The sequence below is a fragment of the Dermochelys coriacea genome, chromosome 3 (genome assembly GCF_009764565.3).
Source record: "Dermochelys coriacea isolate rDerCor1 chromosome 3, rDerCor1.pri.v4, whole genome shotgun sequence".
NCBI classification, from domain to species: Eukaryota; Metazoa; Chordata; order Testudines; family Dermochelyidae; genus Dermochelys; species Dermochelys coriacea.
In genome coordinates, this window is record NC_050070.1 from 126,363,803 (window position 1) to 126,386,201 (window position 22,399).

Sequence of the window (22,399 nt, forward strand, 5' to 3'; positions counted from 1 at the left end):
GGTTAAGCAGGTCCCTTTTCCCTGGGTAAGATAGCAGGGACTATTCCAGAACACTCAGGAACTTTCTAGAAGTAATTAAGGCAGGCAGGCTAATTAGGACACCTGTAGCCAATTGGGAAGCTGCTAGAATTAATTAAGGCTAATCAGGACATCTGGTTTAAAAAGGCTCTCACTCCAGTGAGTGAGGGGTGCATAAGGAGCTGGGAGTGAGAGAATGTGCTGCTGGAGGACTGAGGAGTACAGGTGTTAACAGACATCAGGAGGAAGGTCCTGTGGTGAGGACAAAGAAGGTGTTGGGAGAAGGCCATGGGGAAGTAACCCAGGGAGTTGTAGCTGTTGCACAGCTGTTGCAGAAGGAACTCTACACAGCTGCAGTCCACAGGGCCCTGGGCTGGAACCCAGGGTAGAGGGTGGGCCCGGGTTGCCCCCAAACCTTCCAACTCCTGATCCAACACAGAAGGTTCCACCGGAGAGGAAGGTCTCTAGGCTGTTCCCCGACCCACATGGTGGATCAGCAGAGACTGCGGGGATTGTTCTTATTCTTTTTTCCCCATGCTGGCCAGTGATGAGGTTATCTGAGTGAACGGCAGATTTGGCCACGAAAGTGGCCAAACTGAGGGCTACTGTGAATCTCTGAGGCGAGCAAAATCCACCAATAAGTGCAGGACCCAGCAAGTTAGAGGAGGAATTTTATTACAATATGTTCAAAGCTTGATCGTACATGGTCTCTGAGTCTCTTGAGTTTAGCTTCACCTTACTGGGGGATTCAAATACACCCAGAGGCTCCGCTAGCCTCCGTGGGCTTGGTTTTCTCTCAGGGTACTTCTACACTGCACAAAGGTTTTAGCCTGACCCTACCATCCATATAAAAAAACCCTGTGACCTAGTTCTAAGTTCAGGTTATCTTACCCAGCTGGGGGTGCAAGTTAGACGTCAGTGGCTAAAATCACTCAAGTTCTGACAGTCCTCCAGTATATTTCCCAGATTGGACAATTGACAACTAACTGGGAAAGAATTTTAGAGCACCTTAGCAGAAAGAACTATGGGATACGCCATAGACACACATTGGCAGACACAGTGGGGACACTCGTGTCCAGGCTAAGCTTACCTGGCTGCTCAGACCCAGGGGCCAGTCAGGGGTTATTTACCTGTGCAATGTAGACATAGCCTGGGTGGAGTATGAATGTTCCCCTGGGCTCCCTGGATTTTGGCTCCTTTTTGATTGGGGAAAATAATTTGTAGGGGTATTCTCCCTCTTGTTGCATGGCAAAAAAAGAGCTGCTACTTGCAGTAGTCTGTGCAAATCTTCATAATATCAGTCTTCCTTCCTTCCTCTATTTTTCTTACATACTTGGATGAGCAATGAAATAATTAACCATGTTGACGTTTAAAATATCATCACTGGCATCTGAATTAACACCTCTTTGAGATGAATGGGGCAATACATACTTCTGAGCTATCTTTACGGGCACTCTGCAAATTCAGGCGGACACTTCTGCTTCACATATACTTGGTTTGTGTTTTCAAGGGTTTTTTTGCAACTGTAACAGCTAGACATTTACTTTTCTAAAATGGAAGCTGAGATTCTGTAGAACAAGAAGGCTTCTAGGAGAGGTGCCAGTATGCCATACCACTGTATACCAGTCCAAATCAAGTCCTGTATGCAGTACTTGCAAGAAAGTGTTTGCACACAGTGATATAAATAGATCTTATTTAGAAGCTGCAGCTTCCATTTACTTAAATAGCTGTTAGTTGTGAGTTCCATCCTGAGATTTTAATTAATAACCTCTGCCACTTGCATAATAAAGGTTCCATCATGAAGCGAGGGCAGCTTCTACTGAAAGCTGCATGGAAAAGGCATAGTTATTTAAACAATTGCTATTACTAATGCAGGGCATTTTCTAGATAGTATATAATAATCTTTTTCTATATATACAGAATACCAAACCATGATAATTTGTGTAAAAAAATGGCATGCATTTCTATTTCTGAAGTTGCATTATTATACTTAATTCTGAGATTCAGCATCAGTTTTTCATATTTGGATTTCATTTGCATGGTTTCAAGGTGTCAAGTATACCATCAAGTGTCAAGTATACCATCAAGGCATCTATAATTTATCTTCCTACATGTTCTTCTGAATTGTCTGACGTTGATTCATTATCTTCAAGTGACAAGAATTTCTTCAGCAACTCCCACAACTTTCTAAAAACAAAAAGCACACAATCAATACACTAACTGCGTAGAAAGCACAGGGTAAAAGTGTCACAGCAAACATCTGGACAGAATAGCAACCCCTCCATGAACTCTTCCACTGTCAGCAATATAAAAGAAAGGTTACTTACCTGTACAGTAACTGGAGTTCTTTGAGATGCGTGGTCCTATCTGTATTCCACTTAAGGTGTGCATGTGCTCTATGTGCTGAGATGGAAGATTTTTGCTAGCAGTGTCTGTTGGTCTGTGCTTGCACCCCTCTACTCCTCATGCTTTGAACTGAACGAATAAGTGGCAGTGTGACCTCTCCAGTTACTTTTCTACTGTGAATGGCTGTAGGATAAGGCTCCACAGGAGATGAGCAGGAGAATGGGTAGTGGAATACAAATAGGGACCACACATGTTGAAGAACTCTAATTACTGTATAGATAAGGAGAGGTCACTTACCTTGTGCAATAACTGGAGTTCTTCGAGATGTATGGTCCCTATGGGTGCTCCACTTCAGGACATGCATGCGCCCATGCACTCTTGATCAGAGATTTTCATCAGTGGTGTCTGTGAATCTGCACCTATACCCTGTATATCCTTGTGCTGCTCTGCAAGGATATACAGGGGGAAGTGGTCCTACTGCCGCTCCAATTCCTTCTCAACCACAAAGTCCAGAGAGAAAGACTTTGAGGCAGAATGGAAAGAAGGTGGGGAATGGAGCACTCATAGGGACAAAACTTCTTGAAGAACTCCAGTTACTCTACAAGATATGGAACCTCTCCTCCTTCTTTGAGTTATTGTCCCTCTGGATGCTCCATTTGATTCCCATGAAGTACTTCAATACTGAGGAGGCAGATTCCCTACAGACTGTAGAACAGCATCACCGAAAGTTGTGTTGGCTCTGAAAGCAAGTGTGAGAGAGGAGTGCTGGAAAAAGGTGCGCACTGAAGATCAGATAGCAAATAACTGAGATGGATGTTTTTAGTAGGGTCACAGAGGTTGACTGGATCCTGGTAGAATAAGAAATCATCCTGGGAGGGGGATGCACCCCCAAGACATTGTAACAGGTTAAGATGAACCCCAAAACCCATCTAGACAGTCTTTGAGTGGAGATCAGATCAGATTTGTTCTGTGATCGAGATGAAAAGTCTAGGGCAAGCCCTAAAGTGCTTAGTCCTGTCAAGGTAAAAAGCAAGAGCTCTTCTTACACCTAGTGTATGAAGGGTTGCTGCTTCTCTCACAGAGTGAGGCTTGGAATAAAACAAGATGCATGTCTGATGAATGGGGAATTCTGAAGAAATTTTAGGTATGAAATGAAGATAGGGATGTAATGTCACCTTGTCACAATAGAACGCCATGCATGGTGGGTCATCCATAAGAGCTCCCAGCTCCCCAACCTCCTGGCTGAGGTGATGGCTGTGAGGAATGAGGTCCTGAGGGACAGACGAAGGTGGGAACCACTGCCCAGATGCTCAAACAGTGATTTACTCAGCTTATTAAGAATGAAATTGAGGCTCCATGGTGGAGTAGGTTCTTTGACAGGAGAAAAAAGGTTGAACAGGCCATTAGCAAACCTCATGGTGGTCAGGTGAGCAAAGACTGAAAAAACTTCAACGAGGAGGTGAAAGGCTGTAAAAGCAGCCAGATGAACTTGGATTCAGCTCAGTGAAAATCCTGTGGTTTTTAAATTCAGTAGGTAATTGAGAATATGTGATGGACAAGACTCAAGAGGAGGTGCAGACTGATGGCTGCATCAAACTTGAAAATGTTTCCACTTCTGTAGAAAGGTTTTCCTCATAGTGGATTTCCTTCTCTAGAGCAGTACTCTTTATACTTCTGCTGAGCAAGCCAGTTCTATGCCAATGAGCCATGTTGTAGCCAGGCCTTGAGGTAAAGCACTGAGAAGCTGGGCTGGGTGGTGAATCTCAACTGCTGGGTAAGGAGATCCAGTGTTAGAGGAAGGTGGAGAGGTGGTTGCAGAGCCATGCAAATCAACTCTGGGAACCATGCCTGTCTTGGCACAACAGCGCTATAAGGCTGGTTACTAATTTCTCCTGTTTCAGCTTGTTCAGGACCTTGCGTAGTGATGGCGTTGGAAATAAGCATATAGCAATATATAAGGCCTAGGAGTGGCTAGGGTATCTCCCATTTAGTTGCAGCCATGTTCCCCCCAAAACAGAAATGCCTGATCAGGAAATCCACTACTGTGTTCTGAAACCTTGGTAGATAAACCACAGAAATCAGGATGCGGTGAGATACACACCAGTTTCATAGTCTTATGGACTCTGTGCATAAGGACTGGGATCTTGCTCCTCCTCATTGATTGATATAATATATTGCTGCTCTGTTGTCCACCATTATTCTGATAGGGTGTCTCTTGATATGCGAAGTGATGGCAGTGAAACTGACTTCTGAGCTCTAATATGTTGATGTAGGGGTTGCCTCCTGGGGGGCCTATTTGCTGTGAAGTCCTGAAAGCGTGCACCCCAGCCTAGTAGAGAGACATCTGTGGTGATCTTTATGCGGGGAAGCTGTGAGAATGGAATTCCCACATATACCTTTTGAGGATCTCTCCATCAACTGAGGGAGTTGAGGACTCACTGAGGTACGGACACCCGCTTAAGTAGACAGTTACAGGTATAGACAGTTCTCAGCCAAGCTTGAAGACATTAGGAGTGTAGTCTTGTTCAAGGTGTTCCAAATGTATAGGCTGCCATATGGTCCGTGGCCCAAGAGTTGCAGAAGAGCTCTTATTCTAGTTTGTGGATTCTGTTGTATTGTAGAGATGAGGCTGAATATAGTCGTTGAACCTGTGGGTGGGCAAGTATGCTCTGTAGTAATGAAGTCTAGAATAACCCTGATGAAGTCTATTCCTTGTGTGGGTATGAATGCAGACTTCTCTGCGCTGAGGCAGAGGCACAAGGGATAGGGTCTTGTTGACTGTTGCCTGGACCTCAATAAATAAGCAACCCTTCAGAAGCCAATCATCCAAGAGGGAAAACCAATTATTCCCATCTGGCAGAGATGGGCTGCGACTGCTGATAGGACTTTGGTAAAGTCCCTTGAGGCACTCGAGAAGCTGAAGAATGGGATGTAATTTTGGTAGTGGTCCCTGCCAGCCAAGAAACATAGGAAATGTGTGTGGGAGGGGTGCATAGTTATGTGTAAATAAGTGTCCTGAAGATCAGGGGAGTTAAACCAATCTCCTGGGGATCCAGGGAAGGAATTATCACTGGTAGGGTCACTATCCTGAAACACTGCGAACAGAGAAAGGCGTTCTAAGTCCCTAGATCCAGAATAAGTCTCCACGCCTTATTTTTCTTGGATACTAGGAAGTATTGGAAACAGAACCCTTTCTCAATGAAATCCAGAGGAATAGGTTTGATTCCAAGTCCTTGCATACAATTGAAGTCAAACTAACAAGCCTGTAGTTTCCTGGGTTACTTTTTTACCCCTTCTTAAAAATAGGAATTATATTAGCAATTATCCAGTCATGGGGTACAACCCCCGAGTTTAGATTAATTAAAAATCCTTCCTATTGGTCTTGCAATTTCAAGTGCCAGTTCCTTTAATATTCTTGGATGGAGATTATCTGGGCCCCTTGATTTAATCCCGTTAAACTGTTTGAGTTTGACTTCCACCTAGGATGTGGTAATTTCTACTTCCATATCCTCATTCCCATTAGCCACCCGCCACTACCCCTGAGATCTTCATTAGCCTTATTAAAAACTGAGGCAAAGTATTAGTTCAGGTGTTGGGCCATCCTAGCTTATCTTTAATCTCCACCCCATCCTCAGTGTTTAGCAGTCCCACTTCTTCTTTCCTTGTTTTCTTTATGTGGTTATAGGATCTTTTACTATTGGTTTTAATTTCCTTTGCAAGGTCCAACTCTGGCTTTTGGCTGTTCTCACTTTATCCCTACATTTTCTGACCTCCAAGAGGTAGTTTTCCTTGCTGATCCATCCCATTCTCCATTCCATGTAGGCTTTCTGCTTTCTCTTAATCACCTCTTTGAGATGTTTGCTTGTCCAGGTTGGTGTGATGAATTTCCCTATGAATTTTTCCCCCTTGGTTGGGATGCAAGCTTCAGATCTTTTCTGCAACTTTGACTTAAAGTAATTCCAAGTGTTCACATTCAGATCCTTGAGTTCTTCAATCCAGTCCACTTCCCTAACTAATTCCCTTAATTTTTTAAAGTCTGCCCTTTTGAAATCAAGGACCCTCATTGCAGATCTATTTTTGTTTATCCTTCCATTTAGTTTAAACTGAATTAGCTCATGATCCCTAGAACCAAGGTTATCCCCATAACCATATTTTCTATGAGGTCCTCACTACTCACCTATACCAAATCTAAAAACATGGTCAGATATCCCAAAGCCCTCCTTATAGCTATCTGTTGATCATCATAATCTTGTCTCACCTTCATTCTCCTCCTCTAGGGACAGGGAGAAGAATCCCATTGAAGATCTATTTCCTTAAGCATCTTCCCCAACCTGGCATAATCTCCCTTGATATGTTCCAGCAAGAATCTAGCTGTAGCCTTTGTTTAACTAGCGGTATCATTTGTGAAAGACAATCAGTGGATTATTTCCTGCTGCCATTAGGATCCTCTTCAGCCTCTGGCTCAGGCGCACATCCCATATCTGAGCTCCTGACACCCAGTACACCCTTCTCTTCTCCAGATCCAAATGGTGCCAGCACTGGTGGCCGATGAGAGCTCAGTAACTACATCAGTACTGGAAGCCAAGACTTCGGTGGAAGATAAATTGGTTATGGAGGACAGGTCGGTACTGGATGAAAATCCCTCTCAACACCACTCAGTGGAGTTACTTCAAAAGGTCTGAGTGGAGCTAGAAACCACATTGGTACCAGAGGTTGAATCATCATTGCAGAGTGTGGTAAGACCAGGGGGTGAATCGAATCTGGAAGTCGATACTAGCAGGAAATGTGTCTTGGTATCCCTCAGTAGAGATGAATAAGGTTCATTTAGGACTGACGGTCCTCATGGGAAAGGAGCCTGGATGGTACCAGGGAGTCTGGATAGGGATCCTCAGAAGTCAGAACACTGTGGGTACTGAAGACTGTACTGATGTGAGGTCCATGTGCTCAACCCAACAGTCTACAGAAGACAGTACTGAAAACAATTTTGCCTTGGTTTTAGAAAATCCTTGTGTTCTGAGGGCACTGAGTCCAGTGCTGATGCCGATGCTGTTTCAGGAGGACTGCTCTGCTGAAGGATGTGTCTGCTACAGAAGTTTGTATCATGACATAATGTTTTACAAAACTGTGCATGGAGCCTCATGCTGCAGCCCTGCAGATCCCCAGAAGAGGGGCATCTCAAATTACGCTATAGATGCAGCCTAGCTTCTAGTCAAGTGGGGCCTCAAACCTTGTGGGGGAAGAGTCATAACATAGCTCATAACAAAGCAAGATGCAGCCCAAACGCCATTTGAAAAGTCTTTGTGTGGAGATTATTTCCCCTCTCATACACTCAGCAAAGGAGACAAAGCGTTCAGGAGATTTCCTGAAGGGTTTTGTCCTTTGCAGGTATAATGTCAGGGCTCAACAGTGTAGTTTCCTGCCCTCTCTGGTAACATGTGGCTTTGAATAGAAAATTGGTGAGTGTATGACCTTGTTTTAAAGAAATTCTGAGATTATTTTTAATGCATTTGGGGTGTAACCTCATGGAAACTTTGTCCTTGTGGAATTCCACATTTAGGTCCACTATAAGGGCCCCCAGCTTACTTACTATTCTGGCTGAGGTGACTGCAACCAGAAAGGCAAACTTTATAGATAATGAGCAAAGGCACATGATGCTAACAGTTTGAATGGAGAGTTCATTAATGCCAATAGGACAAGGTTGAGGTCCCATATTGTGGTAAACATTAATAGTGGAGGAAAGCTTATGACAAATCCCTTCAGAAACTAGTAGTAGGATGGGCAAAGACCATATGGCTGTCCATTGGAGAGTGAAAGGCACTAACAGCTGCCAAGTGCACCCGCAAGGAACTGAGAGACAATCCCGACATTTTTAGAAGGAGGAGGTAGTCTATAATAGTAGGGATCTCAGCATCCTCTGGGGGTATCCCACAATGCTGGCACCAGGTAGAAAATCTTTTCCATGCTGTGTAAGGTATATTTGAATGAATTGAGCAGAGGGTTGAATCTGTTTATGTGAATTTGCAGTTATAGTTTCTTAAGCAGTTGCTTATGTTGAATCTGTTATATAGTGGTTACTATGTTTTTCTTCTCTCTCTGCAGTACAAGACATAGTCAGCCATCATAGCTCAAACCATGTGTACATGAATGTGTTTCTAAATCAGGGACTCATGCTATATCGGCCGTACAGAACAACTGGCAATGAGGATTTCAGGAACATTCTATGCATCAAAGGAGCAAAACAATCTCTGGTATTGCTTGCAGCCCTGGGTGGGCAGAGGAGTCTCCTATAACTGTGACTACTCTGAAGTACTAAACTAACAACAGTGAGGTCAAATAGAAGGCTGTACTGGAAATATGAAGGCCTTCAACACTGCCATTGAGGACTGGCTCACATAGAGAGAGGCTGGAGCTGTAGTCTGAAGTAAATGCACTTGCACCAGAAAAACACGTAGCAGCATTACTGCGTGTGATAAAAGGAAAAACGTAACAGTTTAATATGCAGTCTGATTGCCCCAGAGAAACCAGCAAGCAAAACCTTTAAAGAGATAATGCAAACCGTTCAAGAGCACTTGGCACCCAAGCCCCAGATTATAGCACAAAGATTCAGGTTTCATAAGAGAAATCAACTTGAAGGTGAATCTATTTCTGCCTTTGTGACAGAGTTAAAAAGGTTATCACAACACAGTGCTTTTAAAGATGGGCTTAACAAAGCTCTAAGTGGCAGATTTGTGTGGACTGCTTAATGAAAGCATACAGAAGAGGCTCTTAATTGAGGAAAATCTTATCTTTAAACATGCAGTAGAAATTGGAGTAAGGCTGAAAACTGCAGCAAGGGATGCAATAGAATTGCATACCGCAGCTAAAACGGAAGTAGGAATGAATAAACTATCTGCAACCCAAGGCAAGATCTGGTCCATTCAGCAGACAGACACATCATTAGTGCAGAAAGTTTCACTCTCCTGACTGCTGATTCAAAGATGCATATTGCAGAAGCTGTAATAAAAAAGATCCTATCCAAGCTGTTTGTCACACTAAGATTAATATGGAAGAGACCAAAGATGTGAATTAAAATGGACTATTAGTGTATAATCTGTAGACAGAGGAAATAATGACACAGAGTGTGAGAGTGGAGTAGCCAGCCTGGATATATATAGTCTGATTAAAAATGACAAGTCAGCAATCTGGTTGACATCCTGGGTGGTGGGAAAAATGCTCAAACAGGTGCCGCAGTGTCTGTTATCTCACGTCTGGAATATGGAAACTTTTAAAAATACCAAACTGAAGGGGACATTAATGTTGCTGAAAAGAGAATGCCAACTGGAGTGATGCAAGTGAGTGTGGAGTACAACAATAAGCACTGTTTATCAGACTTATGTCATTGAGAAGCAGGGACTGGCTCTGTGAGGCCATGAATGGTTATACAATCATTACTCTGGATGGGAAATCTATAAAGATGCTGCAGTCACTTTCAGAATACCTCATGAAAACAGTTGAACAAAAGCTGGAAGGGATACTATGTCAGGCATCGGGAACCTTCAAGAAGGACATAGAACTCTAAAACACATAAAGGCTAAAATAATTCTAGCTGAGAAGTGCAGCCCAAATTTCACAAAGGTCGACCTGTCCCTTACAGCAATGGAAAACCTTTTTTCATTTGTGGACCCCTAAAAAATTTCAAATGGAGGTCAGAACCCCTTTGGAAATCTTAGACAGTATGCGGACCCCCAGGGGTCCATGGACCACAGATTGAAAACCACTTTTCTATGGTAATGGCAACTTTTCACAGACCCCTTAGATGATCTGCAGACCCCCAGAGGGTCACGGACCACAGGTTGAAAACCACTGCCTTACAGTATCTACTCCTATCATCCCAAATGTTAAAAAACTTGATGCAGTAAGGGTATGTGGAGATTTTAAGGTCACCATAAACCCTGTACTGACTTGAAAAATGCCCCCTGCCTTGAATTGAGGACATTTTTGCTACACTGGCAGGGGCAGTGTTTCAGCAAAATGGGTTTGTCACAGGCCTACCTACGAATGGAATTGAAGGAGAGTCTAAGGCAAACTTCACAATCAAAAGGGTATGTATCAATACCACAGACTAGTGTTTGGTATTGCTTCAGCTCCTGCTATGTGGCAATGGACCAGGTTTTGCAAGGTATTCTCAGAACAGAGTGTTATTTGAGTGACATTATTGTTACTGGTGGAAGTGAAGAACATCATCTGGAAACCCTGAAAAGCATATTAAAACATCTTGAAGAATATGGGTTATGAGCCAATCACATAAAATGTGAATATTTCAAGGACTCGATAGCTTACTGTGAGCACATTATTGATGCGTAAGGCCTACATAAATCTCAGGAGACGATTAAAGTAGTTCAGAAAGCTCCACTGCCAAAGGATGTGTCACAACTTAGATCATTTCTCAGATTTATCAACAACTATAGCCAATTTGTACCAAGTATAGCACTGTATTGCATCTGCTTAACTGTTTACTGTAGACTGGTCAAAAGTGGGTATGGTCATGTGAGTGTCAAAAAGCTTTCCTGGAAGCAAAGCAGTAGGTCCTTGAGAAAGTGTGCTTACACACCTTAACCCACCCTTGCCTATCAAGTTACCATGTGAAGCTTCATCCCATGGAATTGGGGTGGTTATATCGCACTCCATGCCAGGTGGCAGTGAGAGAGCCATAGTATTTGCCTTAAATCTCTCACAGCAGCAGAACATAACTGTGCACAAATAGACAAGCAGGATTTAAGTTTGGAATGGGGTGTGAAGAAATTCAACCAGTATCTATATGGGAGGAAATGCACCCTTGTCACCAACCACTGATCATTAACAGCAATCTTTCATCCAAGGAATGGAGCTTCTGTGACAACAGCAGCATGAATGCAATGCTGGGCTCTCTTCTGGTTACATCTATGACATCAAATTCAAAAGAAAAGAAGTGCACACAAATACAGATGGGCTCCCCTGCCTGCCCGTGCTAGTTGAAGGGCGGCCTGTAATAGAGACAGAATCTATCAAATCTGTAAATTTGTTTCAGATCAAGTGCTCCTCAGTGTCTCGTAGTTTGATTGAGCAAGAAACCAAGAGGGATCCCACACTAGCTCAGGTTTATGAAGCCAGCTTTGAAGAGCTGGAAATATACTGACTGCCCTAAACTGGCACCTTTTTACACATGCAAAGGTGAGCTTACCATACATCAAGGGTATGTAACGTGGGGAATTTGTGTTATTATACCTAGTAAATTGGGCACAAGAGTATTAGATGAGATTCATTTAGGTCTCTTAGGGGTAGTAAAAATGATGGCACTCGCCAGTTTTGTATGGTGGCCAGGCATTAACCAAGAAATAGAGCAGCTTGCTAAAGAATGTTTAGGATGCTAACAGGTACAGCGCATGCCTAAACCAGCACCATTATACCCTTGGGAATGGCCATCAACTTCCTGGTAATATCTGCATTTTGATTTTGCCAGACCATTTTTGGGTATGATGTATCTAATAGTTGTAGATGCCCATTCCAAATGGCTGGAAGTTTTTTGCATGAAAACCACCACAGCTGCACAGACAGTATAAAATGTCAATGTTTGTTTGCAAGAACTGGACCACCAGAATAAGTTAAGAGTGAAAAGGGTCCTCTGTTTAGTTCAGAAGATTTTCAGCAGTTCATAAAGAAAAATGTTATTAGATATATTACCTATGCACCTTACCATCCAGCCATAAATGGCTTTTTTTTAAAGTTTATATAATTCTTTTAAGCAAGCCCTGCAATTCTTGGTAGATGAGAAGGGGTTACTACAGCAAAAGCTGGCACATTTTTTGCTAGCATATCAAAATGCAACACATGTCAATGCTGTTTATGAGCCAAATTTCAGGTCACACTTGGGCTTATTAAAGTCAGATATAAGCCAGAAATAATAAGTCAAGTGAAGGTGAGAGGGACCAGGACACCTCATCAGCTACAAGTGGGTCAAACAGTACTGGTGCATGATTACTGGGGACCCAGTACATGGTTTTCATCAATTGTTAGTACACAAATAAGTCCTTTGTCCTATACAGTACAAGTGGCACCAAATATGTTTTGCAAACGGCAATCTGGCCAATTGCGAGATTTGTTGGTGACTCCATGTCTGACAAAAAAAGCAACAGTTAGGGAGATGCTATTTGTGCCCCAGCTTGATGCAACAACCAACAACATTATACCAGAAAGCAGCTGTGTTGAACAACCAGCATCATCTGAGGGAACACACGAGTCAGACATTGCTGCAGATACCCCACTTCCTCAAAGGAGGTTTCAAAATGTTGGCAGACACTATCCAGAAAGAAAACACTAGCCACCTGAAAGATCTGATTTGTAATTTGACCTTGGGTTGTTCTGCCACAAGTATGTCTGACAGCATTGTGCCCATTATATTTCTGGGGAGAAGACAGATGTGATATATTTGAATGGATCAAGCAGATTTTGAATCTGTTTATGTGAATTTTGCAGTTATAGTTTCTTAAGCAGTTGCTTATGTTGACTCTGTTGTTAGATAGTGGTCACTATGTTTTTCTTCTCTCTCTGCAATACAAAAGTCAGCCAGCTATCATGGCTTCAGCCATGTGTACGTTTCTGTGTTTCTAATCAGGGATTTGTGCTACATCCACCATACCCAACACTGTTAGATGGAGGGATGCAGGGTTGGGGTATTTGCATCTGTCTGAATCAATAGGTCTGGGAAAAGCCAAATATGGATGCACAAGGACATCTTGAGAATGCTTGGACACCAGAACTATCTGGGCCATTGGGGAGTAATCAGGATCACTGACATTTCATCTTCTTTGATCTTCTTCAGAACCTGAGGTAAGAGAAGGATCAGAGGAAACATGTACATCCTCTGTCCTGACCATCAAACTAGACGTGTGTGCCCTCTGGAGTTGTGGCCTGGAGCAGGAGATAAGGCATTCCTTGTTCCGTTGAGATGCAAACATTATTGATGACTTCTTCTCACTCTGTGTTGCTACTGACAATGTAGAAGATATCTACTGCCTTTTGCCCTTTGCCAGTGTTGTGGATGGTCCTACTTTTTCAGTTAGAGCTGTTTTCAGGATGCTGTTGCCAGTTGGTGCCAGGAAACTAGTACCATGTGCCTTGTGAGCTCCTGAAGCTCTCATACTGGGGTGCAGTGTCTCAGCTGACTTAGTGGATGTCAGAGATAAGGATCTCTTCTTGGATGTGGACATACACAGACTGTAGGAGGAGCTGAAAAGGGAAGCAGAAAGTAGCTCACCTGCAGCAGCCAGTGAAGGTGAGCAGACCTGCACTCTGAAGCTCTGCAAAAGGAGAATTGTGGGAGGCCCAGCTACCAGGGCCCCTGACTATTGATGGTCTACACATCTTTCCCTGCTAAGAGAAAGGACTCTGGACATTTGCAAGGTCAGAGACATCTTCTTTGGCTTATTTTCTTTACCTGTTTTCTCTTGCAGGGGGAGACTGTTAGGAAGTGATCCAGGGAGACAGTTGCATAGCACTCCAGAGTGCAGGACTCAGCTGCCTGTCTCTGGGCCCTGAATCAGAATCTCATGCAGAGGGTGGGACCAAGTTCCCTTACCCGTACACCCTGCTCCTGATAGGGCTGGAGGAAAAAAGCCTATGTCTGACACCAGAGACTTAGTATTAGGAAGACCTCCATATCCCAGAGAGTCCTGACTCAGGGACTTTGGCCAGGTGAAGCCTGACGCCCCCAGCTGGGCTGCAGAACTATACTTCATGGCACTCTTCACATACCCCAGAAGGGGTGGATGCAACTTGTGGCCCACTCAGAGGGCCAGTCATAGAACAGTGCCCTGTCACCCTCCTCTGACCACTAGGTGGTGCCCTGTGGGGTGCAGACCCCTTCACAAGGGGCTTCTAATGAATCAGGCAATAGAGGTACGAGTTGTGATCATCGCTGATTGAAAAAGCCCAGGGGAGCAAGCCATGCACTTTTTAAACCCAGGGATCCTGGACATACTAGACAGCCCATACAAGGGGCTGTTCAGGTTGGGAGGGATCCCAAGCTCCCATGACTCCTAAACTGCACTATCTAAAAACAGGTTTACAACTATTGGCAACTAACTACAGTTTAAACGAAGCAACTACCTAAGGGTGCAGATACCAAAGAGGCTCTGTCTCAGACCACTGATGGTGGAAAGGAACTGGAGAAGCAGTCAGTCCACACTGCCACTTATATCCTCAGTTTCGAGCACGAGGAGGAGAAAGTACAGGCGCAAAACCAATGGGCATTGCTAGCAAAAATCTACCAGTCTCAGGTGAATGGAGCACATGCACTCCTGAAGTGGAATAGACACAGGGACCATCACTCGAAGAACTAAGGCCTGGTCTACGCTGGGGGGGGGAGATCGATCTAAGTTATGCAACTTCAGCTACATGAATAACATAGCTGAAGTTGACGTACTTAGATCTACTTACTACGGTGTCTTCACTGCGGTAGGTTGACTGCTGGCACTCCCCCGTTGACTTCACCCGCGCTTCTCACTCCGATGGAGTAACTGGAGTCGACGGGAGAGCGCTCGGCGGTCAATTTATCGCATCTTCACTAGACACGATAAATCGACCCCCGCTGGATCAGTCACTCTGGAGGTAAGTGTAGACATGCCCTAAGAGTTGGAGGCACCATTATTTGTTATTGTTCAATTGCATATTACTCCGCCTCTCTCTCTCTCTCCCAACCCCCGCCACCCCGCTGGAGGCAACCGCTTTGGAAAGTTAAGCTTGGGCTTTTCCCTGCAAATCTCGTACTGGGAGCACAGACCAAAGAGTGTAATTTCTACAGAGTGTATCTTTGGAGAATAATAAATCTGTGACAACAGATAATGGTTTACATTAATGGTCACAGATCTGTACACCCTTTATAATGTTAAATGCAGGCATCTTCACCTCCTGCTTTTAGCTCTCTCACCACAGCTACATGCTGCTTTCCTATGGAAAGAGGAGTAAACCATAGATCAGGTGTTAATGATGCAAGAAGCAGCATTAACTTATACCATTAATTGCCCTATGTCGTACCAGGGATTACTTTGAGGGCAGAACAATGAATGCAGGGTTTTTTTTGTAAATATTCACGTTTAAACACATTCACTTCAACCATCTTTGTGACACATTTGTGGCCATTTTCTGCAAATATTTGAGGGATCTAGAACTGTGAGAATAACTGGTTTTTCAGGTTGGTGTCCCAACTGAAAAAGTGTTTAAGAAAGAAAGTAAGATAGATTGTTTCAGGTCAAGTGACACAAGGGGGAGGTGGGAAGGCATTGAATTTTTTAAGGGGGTTCTTTACCATTTTTAAATAAAAGTGAAGTACAATTAAAAACAAAATGTCATTTTGAATTGAAAAATAAAAAAGTTTTGATTTTTTTGCTAGTTTGTTGGGGGGAGGGTTAATTGCCCCCAAACAATTCAGTGAATTTTACACAAATTTGAAAAATGTTTCAATCTTCCTGAATCTGCCTTTTTTTTTTTTTTGGCAAAAGAAAGTTTCATCTGAAAAACTTCATCTAACTTTAGAGAAATCCAGTTTACTAGCATAAATGATTTCAGAAAGCTAATTCTGAAGGGAATTTTTACTCCTTGTGCTGCAAATCCATGCACACTCATCCAGCCAGGGAAACAAACAATACAATGTGACTTAATCTGTCCACTTACAACTAAGCAACAGAATTTGAGTTTAGAATATTTGCAACTAATCAACCGAGCAAAGATACTGTAAAGCCATTTGTCAAATGGAAAATAAATCTGAGGAAATCACAGCCATCTTCCAGAAAGCTGAATAAATGTCTGCAAAAGATTTTCTCAACTCTCATCACAGGCTGCATGTTTCACCCCTAATTCACTGAACAATCCCACAGCACCTTGGGGAAGCTACTGCTGTAGAGATTAAATAATTAAATTGTTAATCTATGCCTTGCTTGTAATTAAATTTCATATTAATAAAGTTATGTGCTTTAAGGGCAAAGGATGATAAAGTTCTGACATCAGACAATTAGATATTCTCCTTCAATTGTGTCTCCAGACAGGCTTTGATTCAGAAATCTCATGCTATTGCTAATGTTTTAGTTTTCCTGATCTATCCTGGATAGGAAGAGTAATGTCAGCTCCAGAATTGAGAATCATAATACTAGGAGGCAGAATTTGGAGGTATCTCATTTATAATATGCCTTATTATGCAAATATCCTGAGGCACTGTACATTTTTAAAGGGTTTATACTTGAGCTCTGCTGGAAGCAAACTTAAGACTTTATGTTACATTAAAAAACATTTAGTGAGGGCACTTTCTTAAGTACCTCAGGGCTAATTACTTTTAATAATTAACACCACAGAAATTAAACTAATTAACCTTGTATTCAAGTATATCTACCACTAATTTCCTTGATATCTTATTTCTAATAACCTCTTGGCTAAGCAAGCGCTGCATTTGAATTATTTTAAAACACTGCTACTGAATTTTTATATTTTACAAAATAGTGCTCATTATTCTTTCAGATGCAGTGACATTCCATTTTCCATATGACAAGTTTTCTTTGTCATATGCCATTGACTTTGGTTTGTGAGTTTTCACTCCTGCTCTCTGGGACATGCAGTTCTAATCTAAAATGTTGTTTTACCTCACAGAACCAAAGGAATATCAGAAACTAAAATCACATGCAGCCCTGTAATTCTGACCCTCCCTCTAACCAGATCTGAGTTGTCACAGTCCCTAGGCTAACCCACACTTCTGACTTCTCCAGATGTTCCCACTTTGTATCAATCAGTGAGTCAGAGATTGACTCTGTAGCCTGGTAGTCAGAGCACTCACCTGGCATATGGGAGACCCAGTTGTGAGCTCCAAATCAGGCACAGCAGGGATTTGAAAACAGGTCTCCTATCCCCCACACCCCAGATGAGTGCCCTAACAACCAGGCTCTTGGCTGTAATGACATGGGAGCTCCCTTTCTCCCATAACCCCCCCCCCCCCCCCCACACACACACACACACTTTCTCCCGTGAGAAAGTACTGAGCTGGTTTAGATGCCTAATTCCAGGAGAGGGTTCACAGGTGTGAATCCCAAGCAGAGGTAGGCACCTCCTCCCAGCCCAGCATTAGGGCAAGGGCCGAGTTCAGGCCCCACCTCTCTCCTTGGCATTTTCTATTGGCCACTTCACTTAGCTTCCCCACTCACATGCTCTCTTCTATGAATCCCATTCTTAGGCACCGACTCTCCCCGTGTATTATATAGGGAGTCTGAGAGCCTAAATTGGGTTTGTTAATTCCATTGGGCAACCACTAATTCCCTTTGTGGATTTAGGCCTTTGTAACTTCTTATAGCCTTTTGATCTGTTAGTTCCCAGCTCTGGCAAAGCAGTCTTGCAGATCTGGGCTTGAAAGTAGGTCCTTGTCTGAGGTAATTATATGTTGGGAGATTGCTTATCTAGATCCATTGTATTGCTTTCCTGCCAGTTTTTCCAACAGTCTCCTATCAAGCTAGTTTAATACAATCACACAGGAAAGTCTAATAACCCAAAACACAGCAACTTCATTTTGCTGACCTGGTCACATAGGTATTCATAGCATTACTACAGATCAGTATTCTTAGATAATTACATAGCAGTTCTGTGTCTCCCCTATGAATTGTGAGCCATTTTACAATGTGGCACTGGTCCTCCAAAAATAAAAACCACTGTGATCCCATGTGCTGACAATCCACAACTAAGTAAAAGAGCATAAAGCTGATTCTGAAATCTTCTCTTAAGTTTAACACTGAACTGAAAAGCTTTTTACATGTCAAGATTTGAGATCGCAGTTCTCTATTTGCCACAAGACTTCATTAAAATACCTAAAAGAGAGATGTGACTTTTCTACATTTCAATTGTTGATTTAAAAGTGAGTGATTCTGTCAATGGCAGCAAATAAAACACAGACCCCATTTAAACTCAGGCCTTGGCAGGTAAGAAGAGAAGGAAACAGTGTTCCACTAATTGCATTAATATGCCATTTTAATTCGAATCTACACATTTAGATTTGTACCATTAGTCACATAACTGCATGTGTACATTTGGGAATTTTGCAGACCATGGCCCTGTATCTACAGACACCATTATTGTCTGCGGGTACAGAATGTGAGACTTTCACCACCAAAAACATACACACCTCCCATCTGAGCTCAGGGAATAACGTCTGTAGCTTTGGTTAAATAGCACAGTGTTAAAATACTATGGGGACAGATACTATAAGGAGATAAGCACTTAATGTCTCAGATCATTAAGTCAATGAGAAGCTTTTCTTTCAGTGTGCACTGGATCAGACCCCATACCAGTATATCACGTGTGTCTAACTGGTATGTGAAAAAAAATCTGGCCCAAAAATTATCACTGAAATGGACTCTTAAAACTTTTTATGTATCTTTCAGTCTACTGTTAACCTCTTTCTGCTACAGAAGTTTGCAAGTTAGGTTTTCATAAAACTATATTGCAGACCTATAATACATACCCAAACCCGATATTATACTACACTAATTTGAATACAGACAATTAACAGAGAGAGAGCAGTATGTGGCTAGCTGAAAACACCAACTGTAGTCCTAATAAATGAAGTTTTGGGCTAAATCTTTGCACCTAATTGAAACCATAATAATAAATACATTCCTTACTTATCTCTGAAATAAGCATAGATGACAAAAGTGTAGTCTTTATAATGCAGACTTAGCTGCATGCTGTCTCTTTTTTCTTTCAGCCCATCTTGATACTAACAAGATGTAATGTAGGAAGGTGGGGAGGATGCCTGAGGGGAGTGATAATGGAGTGTACAGTCTTCTGCCACTGGCAACCAATTCAGATTCAACCCAGCCCAGTAGTGACCACTGTTCCCTCTAAGCTGTGCACATGTTCACGCGCGCACAGATACTAAACCCCGCACACACAGCGAAACACTGCACGCACACAAATTTGCACAGAAACACAATAATTTGCACAGAAGAAATTTTTTGCGCACATGGCCTGTCAAAAATTTGCACAGAGGAAATTTTTTGCACAAACGGCCTGTCAAAAATTAGAGTGAACATTGGTAGTGACTAAAACTTTCTAATTCATTTCTTTGCAAAGCACTCTGAAATACCTTGACTGCAAACAGCACTAATTAAACCCAGAGAGCCACAGAAAATAAAGAAGCTGCGTGTGAAATAAGGTCTCAGTTCAGTTCCTATGGACATGAGTCCACATAATAAAAAACACTACCACACCTAGCACTGGACCATAGCCTCAGAACAGAGGCCAAGGACTGGATGGGCATGGAGACTGTACTACTATCTCATGCCTAGAGGTCACTTCTCTGGGGCAGGTCAGAAGCATATCAGCAGGGCCTTGTGGGGAAGCTTAAACAGCCTCTGCAATATATCTGCTCAATAGCTGAATAGACGAGTGCCGCAAGTGGGGGTGTCAATCAAACATCAAGCAGAAGCACTCAGATTCACATTATTTTTTTCTTACCTTATTCTAGACTACAGGGCCTTATTTAAACTGAGTCCCTATCTTAATTCCTAAAGTGCTACTGTGTATGTTGTACTAAGTAATACTTAAACCTAGCAGCTATAAATATAAATAACTGATCTTTCTTATTCTATTCTGGGAAGTTTTTATGACAGGGGTTTCAATCATCATTCTGTAACATGTAACATTTATAATATAGACCTAAAACAATATAGTACATGTCAAATACGTACTAACATTCAAAACTCACCGCTGAATTTCCTTGGTGACCTTCTGTCTATTTAAGATGTTTGTGATGTTGTATTGAACTTCCTAAAAAAACACCAACAACAAAAAACTCATCTATGTATAAATTCAGAGGAATATTTTTCAGTGGTTAAGAAAAAAATTGTTTGTGATGCAGTATCTGTGATAAGTAATTGGTGGTGCTGAAGTCTTTTTTAACTTCTTAACCTTAATTTATGGGAAAGGGATACGATGGTTCCTGTGCTATAAAAGGTAAAACTTCAGAAGGAAATTTAAAGTTGCCAGGCATCTTTGGACATTATGTAGTACTACACATCCTGTTGATTCTCACAGTTTCTCATAAAGACTGACAGGAAGCAATTGCAGAGATTAAGACAGAGAATACAGCTAGGCTAGATTACAGCACCACTGACGGGGCTGTTAAAAGTCTGGTCAGCGGTGCTGCAGTGCTAGGGCAGGTTAGTCCCTACCTGTCCAGGCACTGCGTTACCCCCCAAAAGCAGCCAGCAGGTCCGGCTCCTAGGTGTGGGGGGGCCACAGGGCTCCCCACACTGCCCCCGCCTCGAGCACTCCCATTGGCCAGGAACTGGGACCAGTGGGAGCTGGGGGGGCAGTGCCTGTGGGCGAGAGCAGCACACAGAGCCTCCTGGCCCCCTTGCCTAGGAACCAGATCTGCTGGCCGCTTCCGGGGCACAGCATGGAGCCGGGACAGGCAGGGACCCTGCCTGAGACCCGCTGCGCTACTAACTGGGAGCTGCCCGAGGTAAGCCTGTGCCCCAACCCCTTGCCCTAGCCCTGAGCCCCCCCCAGCCCAGAGCCCCCTCCAGCACCTCAAACCCGTCATCCCAGCCCCACCCTAGAGCCTGCACCCCAAACCGAGTCCATAACCCTTCCTGCACCCCAACCCCCTGCCTCAACCCGCAGCCTCCTCCCACATTCCAAATCCTTCAACCCCACCAAACCCAGACCCCCCTCCTGTACCCTAACCCCCTCATCCCCAGCCCCATCCCAGAGCCTGAATCCCCATCCAGAGTCCTCACCCCCTCCTGAATCCCAACTCCCTGCCCGAGCCCAGAGCCCCCTCCTGCACCTTGAACCCCTCATTTCTGGCCCTACTCCAGAGTCTGCACCCCCAGTTAGAGCCCTCCCTCTTTCCCACACCTCAGCCCCCTGCCCCAGCCCAGTGAAAGTGAGTGAGGGTAGGGAAGAACAAGCCACCGAGGGACGGGGAATGTAGAGAGCGAGGGGCAGGGCCTTGGGGAAGGGGCAGGGCAAGGGTGTTTGGTTTTGTGTGATTAGAAAGTTGGCAACCATATTCTGTTCTGAGTTATGCATTTTATGGATATGTTAAATTCACCTAGCATAGGAACCCGTCCTTCATGCTAGTTCCCTAATTATACTAGCTGCTTTAGCATCATTGATCGAGTTATGGATTATGAAGCTTTGACAAGTTCTTGTAAAAAAAAATAATGCAAATGGTGATCAGGAGAAATTTGCTTCTCATCAAAGTACCATAATAGCTCTCCTAAACGGTGAAAAATAGAGTAAAGGGACAACCAACACCTTTCTACTCTCTAGCAGGTGGTTCACCTTGTGCCTCACGCAGAGCCCACAATAGTAAATGGGAGTCTTTCCAATGACTTCAGTGGACTCCGGATTAGACCTAGTGAAGGTAACTGGAGCAAACAGGTTTATAATGGGGCTTTGGACCATAGCACAGTTCTAAAGAAGAAACTTACTTTGATTTGTTTTTGAAGTAAGCTGTTGGCTGAGTTGAGTTTAACAGCTTCGGCCTGTAAAAGCAATAACACAGCTTTGCTAAACTGGAGTGCAACATTTCCAAAAACGCAAATCACTGAACTGATCTATTTTTAAAATTTCATATATGTGCACAGTACATGTTCCTGCCATCTTGGCATTATGAAATCATCGTGTTAGGAGAAATACAAAGATGGGCTAGTTCAATTAGCTTGCTCTTCTTAAATAATAGCATACTTGCCCTGTGTCTAAATATCCAGTAGGTGCAAGGTTTAGATTCCAGCTTTATTATTATGAATAATAATTTGAAATCATATACACTTTACATATTCAGACCCAGATTAATTAACCAAACATTTGCTTGGGGAGCTAATGTCTCAGACTGTGTAGAGTAGTGGTTCTCAACCAGGGTACACATACGTCTGGGGGTACACAGAGGTCTTCCAGGGGTACATCAACTCATCTAGACAGTTGCCTAGTTTTACAACAGGCTACATAAAAAGCACTAATAAAGTCAGTACAAACTAAA

General features: G+C 43.1%; 1 protein-coding gene across 1 annotated transcript in view; it reads right to left on the reverse strand.

Annotated features, from left to right (window-relative positions):
* Positions 1-577: 577 nt before the first annotated feature.
* Positions 578-22,399, reverse strand: part of C3H6orf118 (chromosome 3 C6orf118 homolog) — a 45,218-nt gene continuing 23,396 nt past the window's right edge. The window contains exons 7-9 of the mRNA XM_038397018.2: positions 21,852-21,905; positions 20,117-20,178; positions 578-2,205 (exon numbers count right to left, since the gene is read on the reverse strand). Of these exons, the coding sequence (XP_038252946.1) occupies positions 2,118-2,205; positions 20,117-20,178; positions 21,852-21,905 (204 nt within the window). The 3' untranslated portion in view covers positions 578-2,117. The remainder of the gene's footprint in view (positions 2,206-20,116; positions 20,179-21,851; positions 21,906-22,399) is intronic.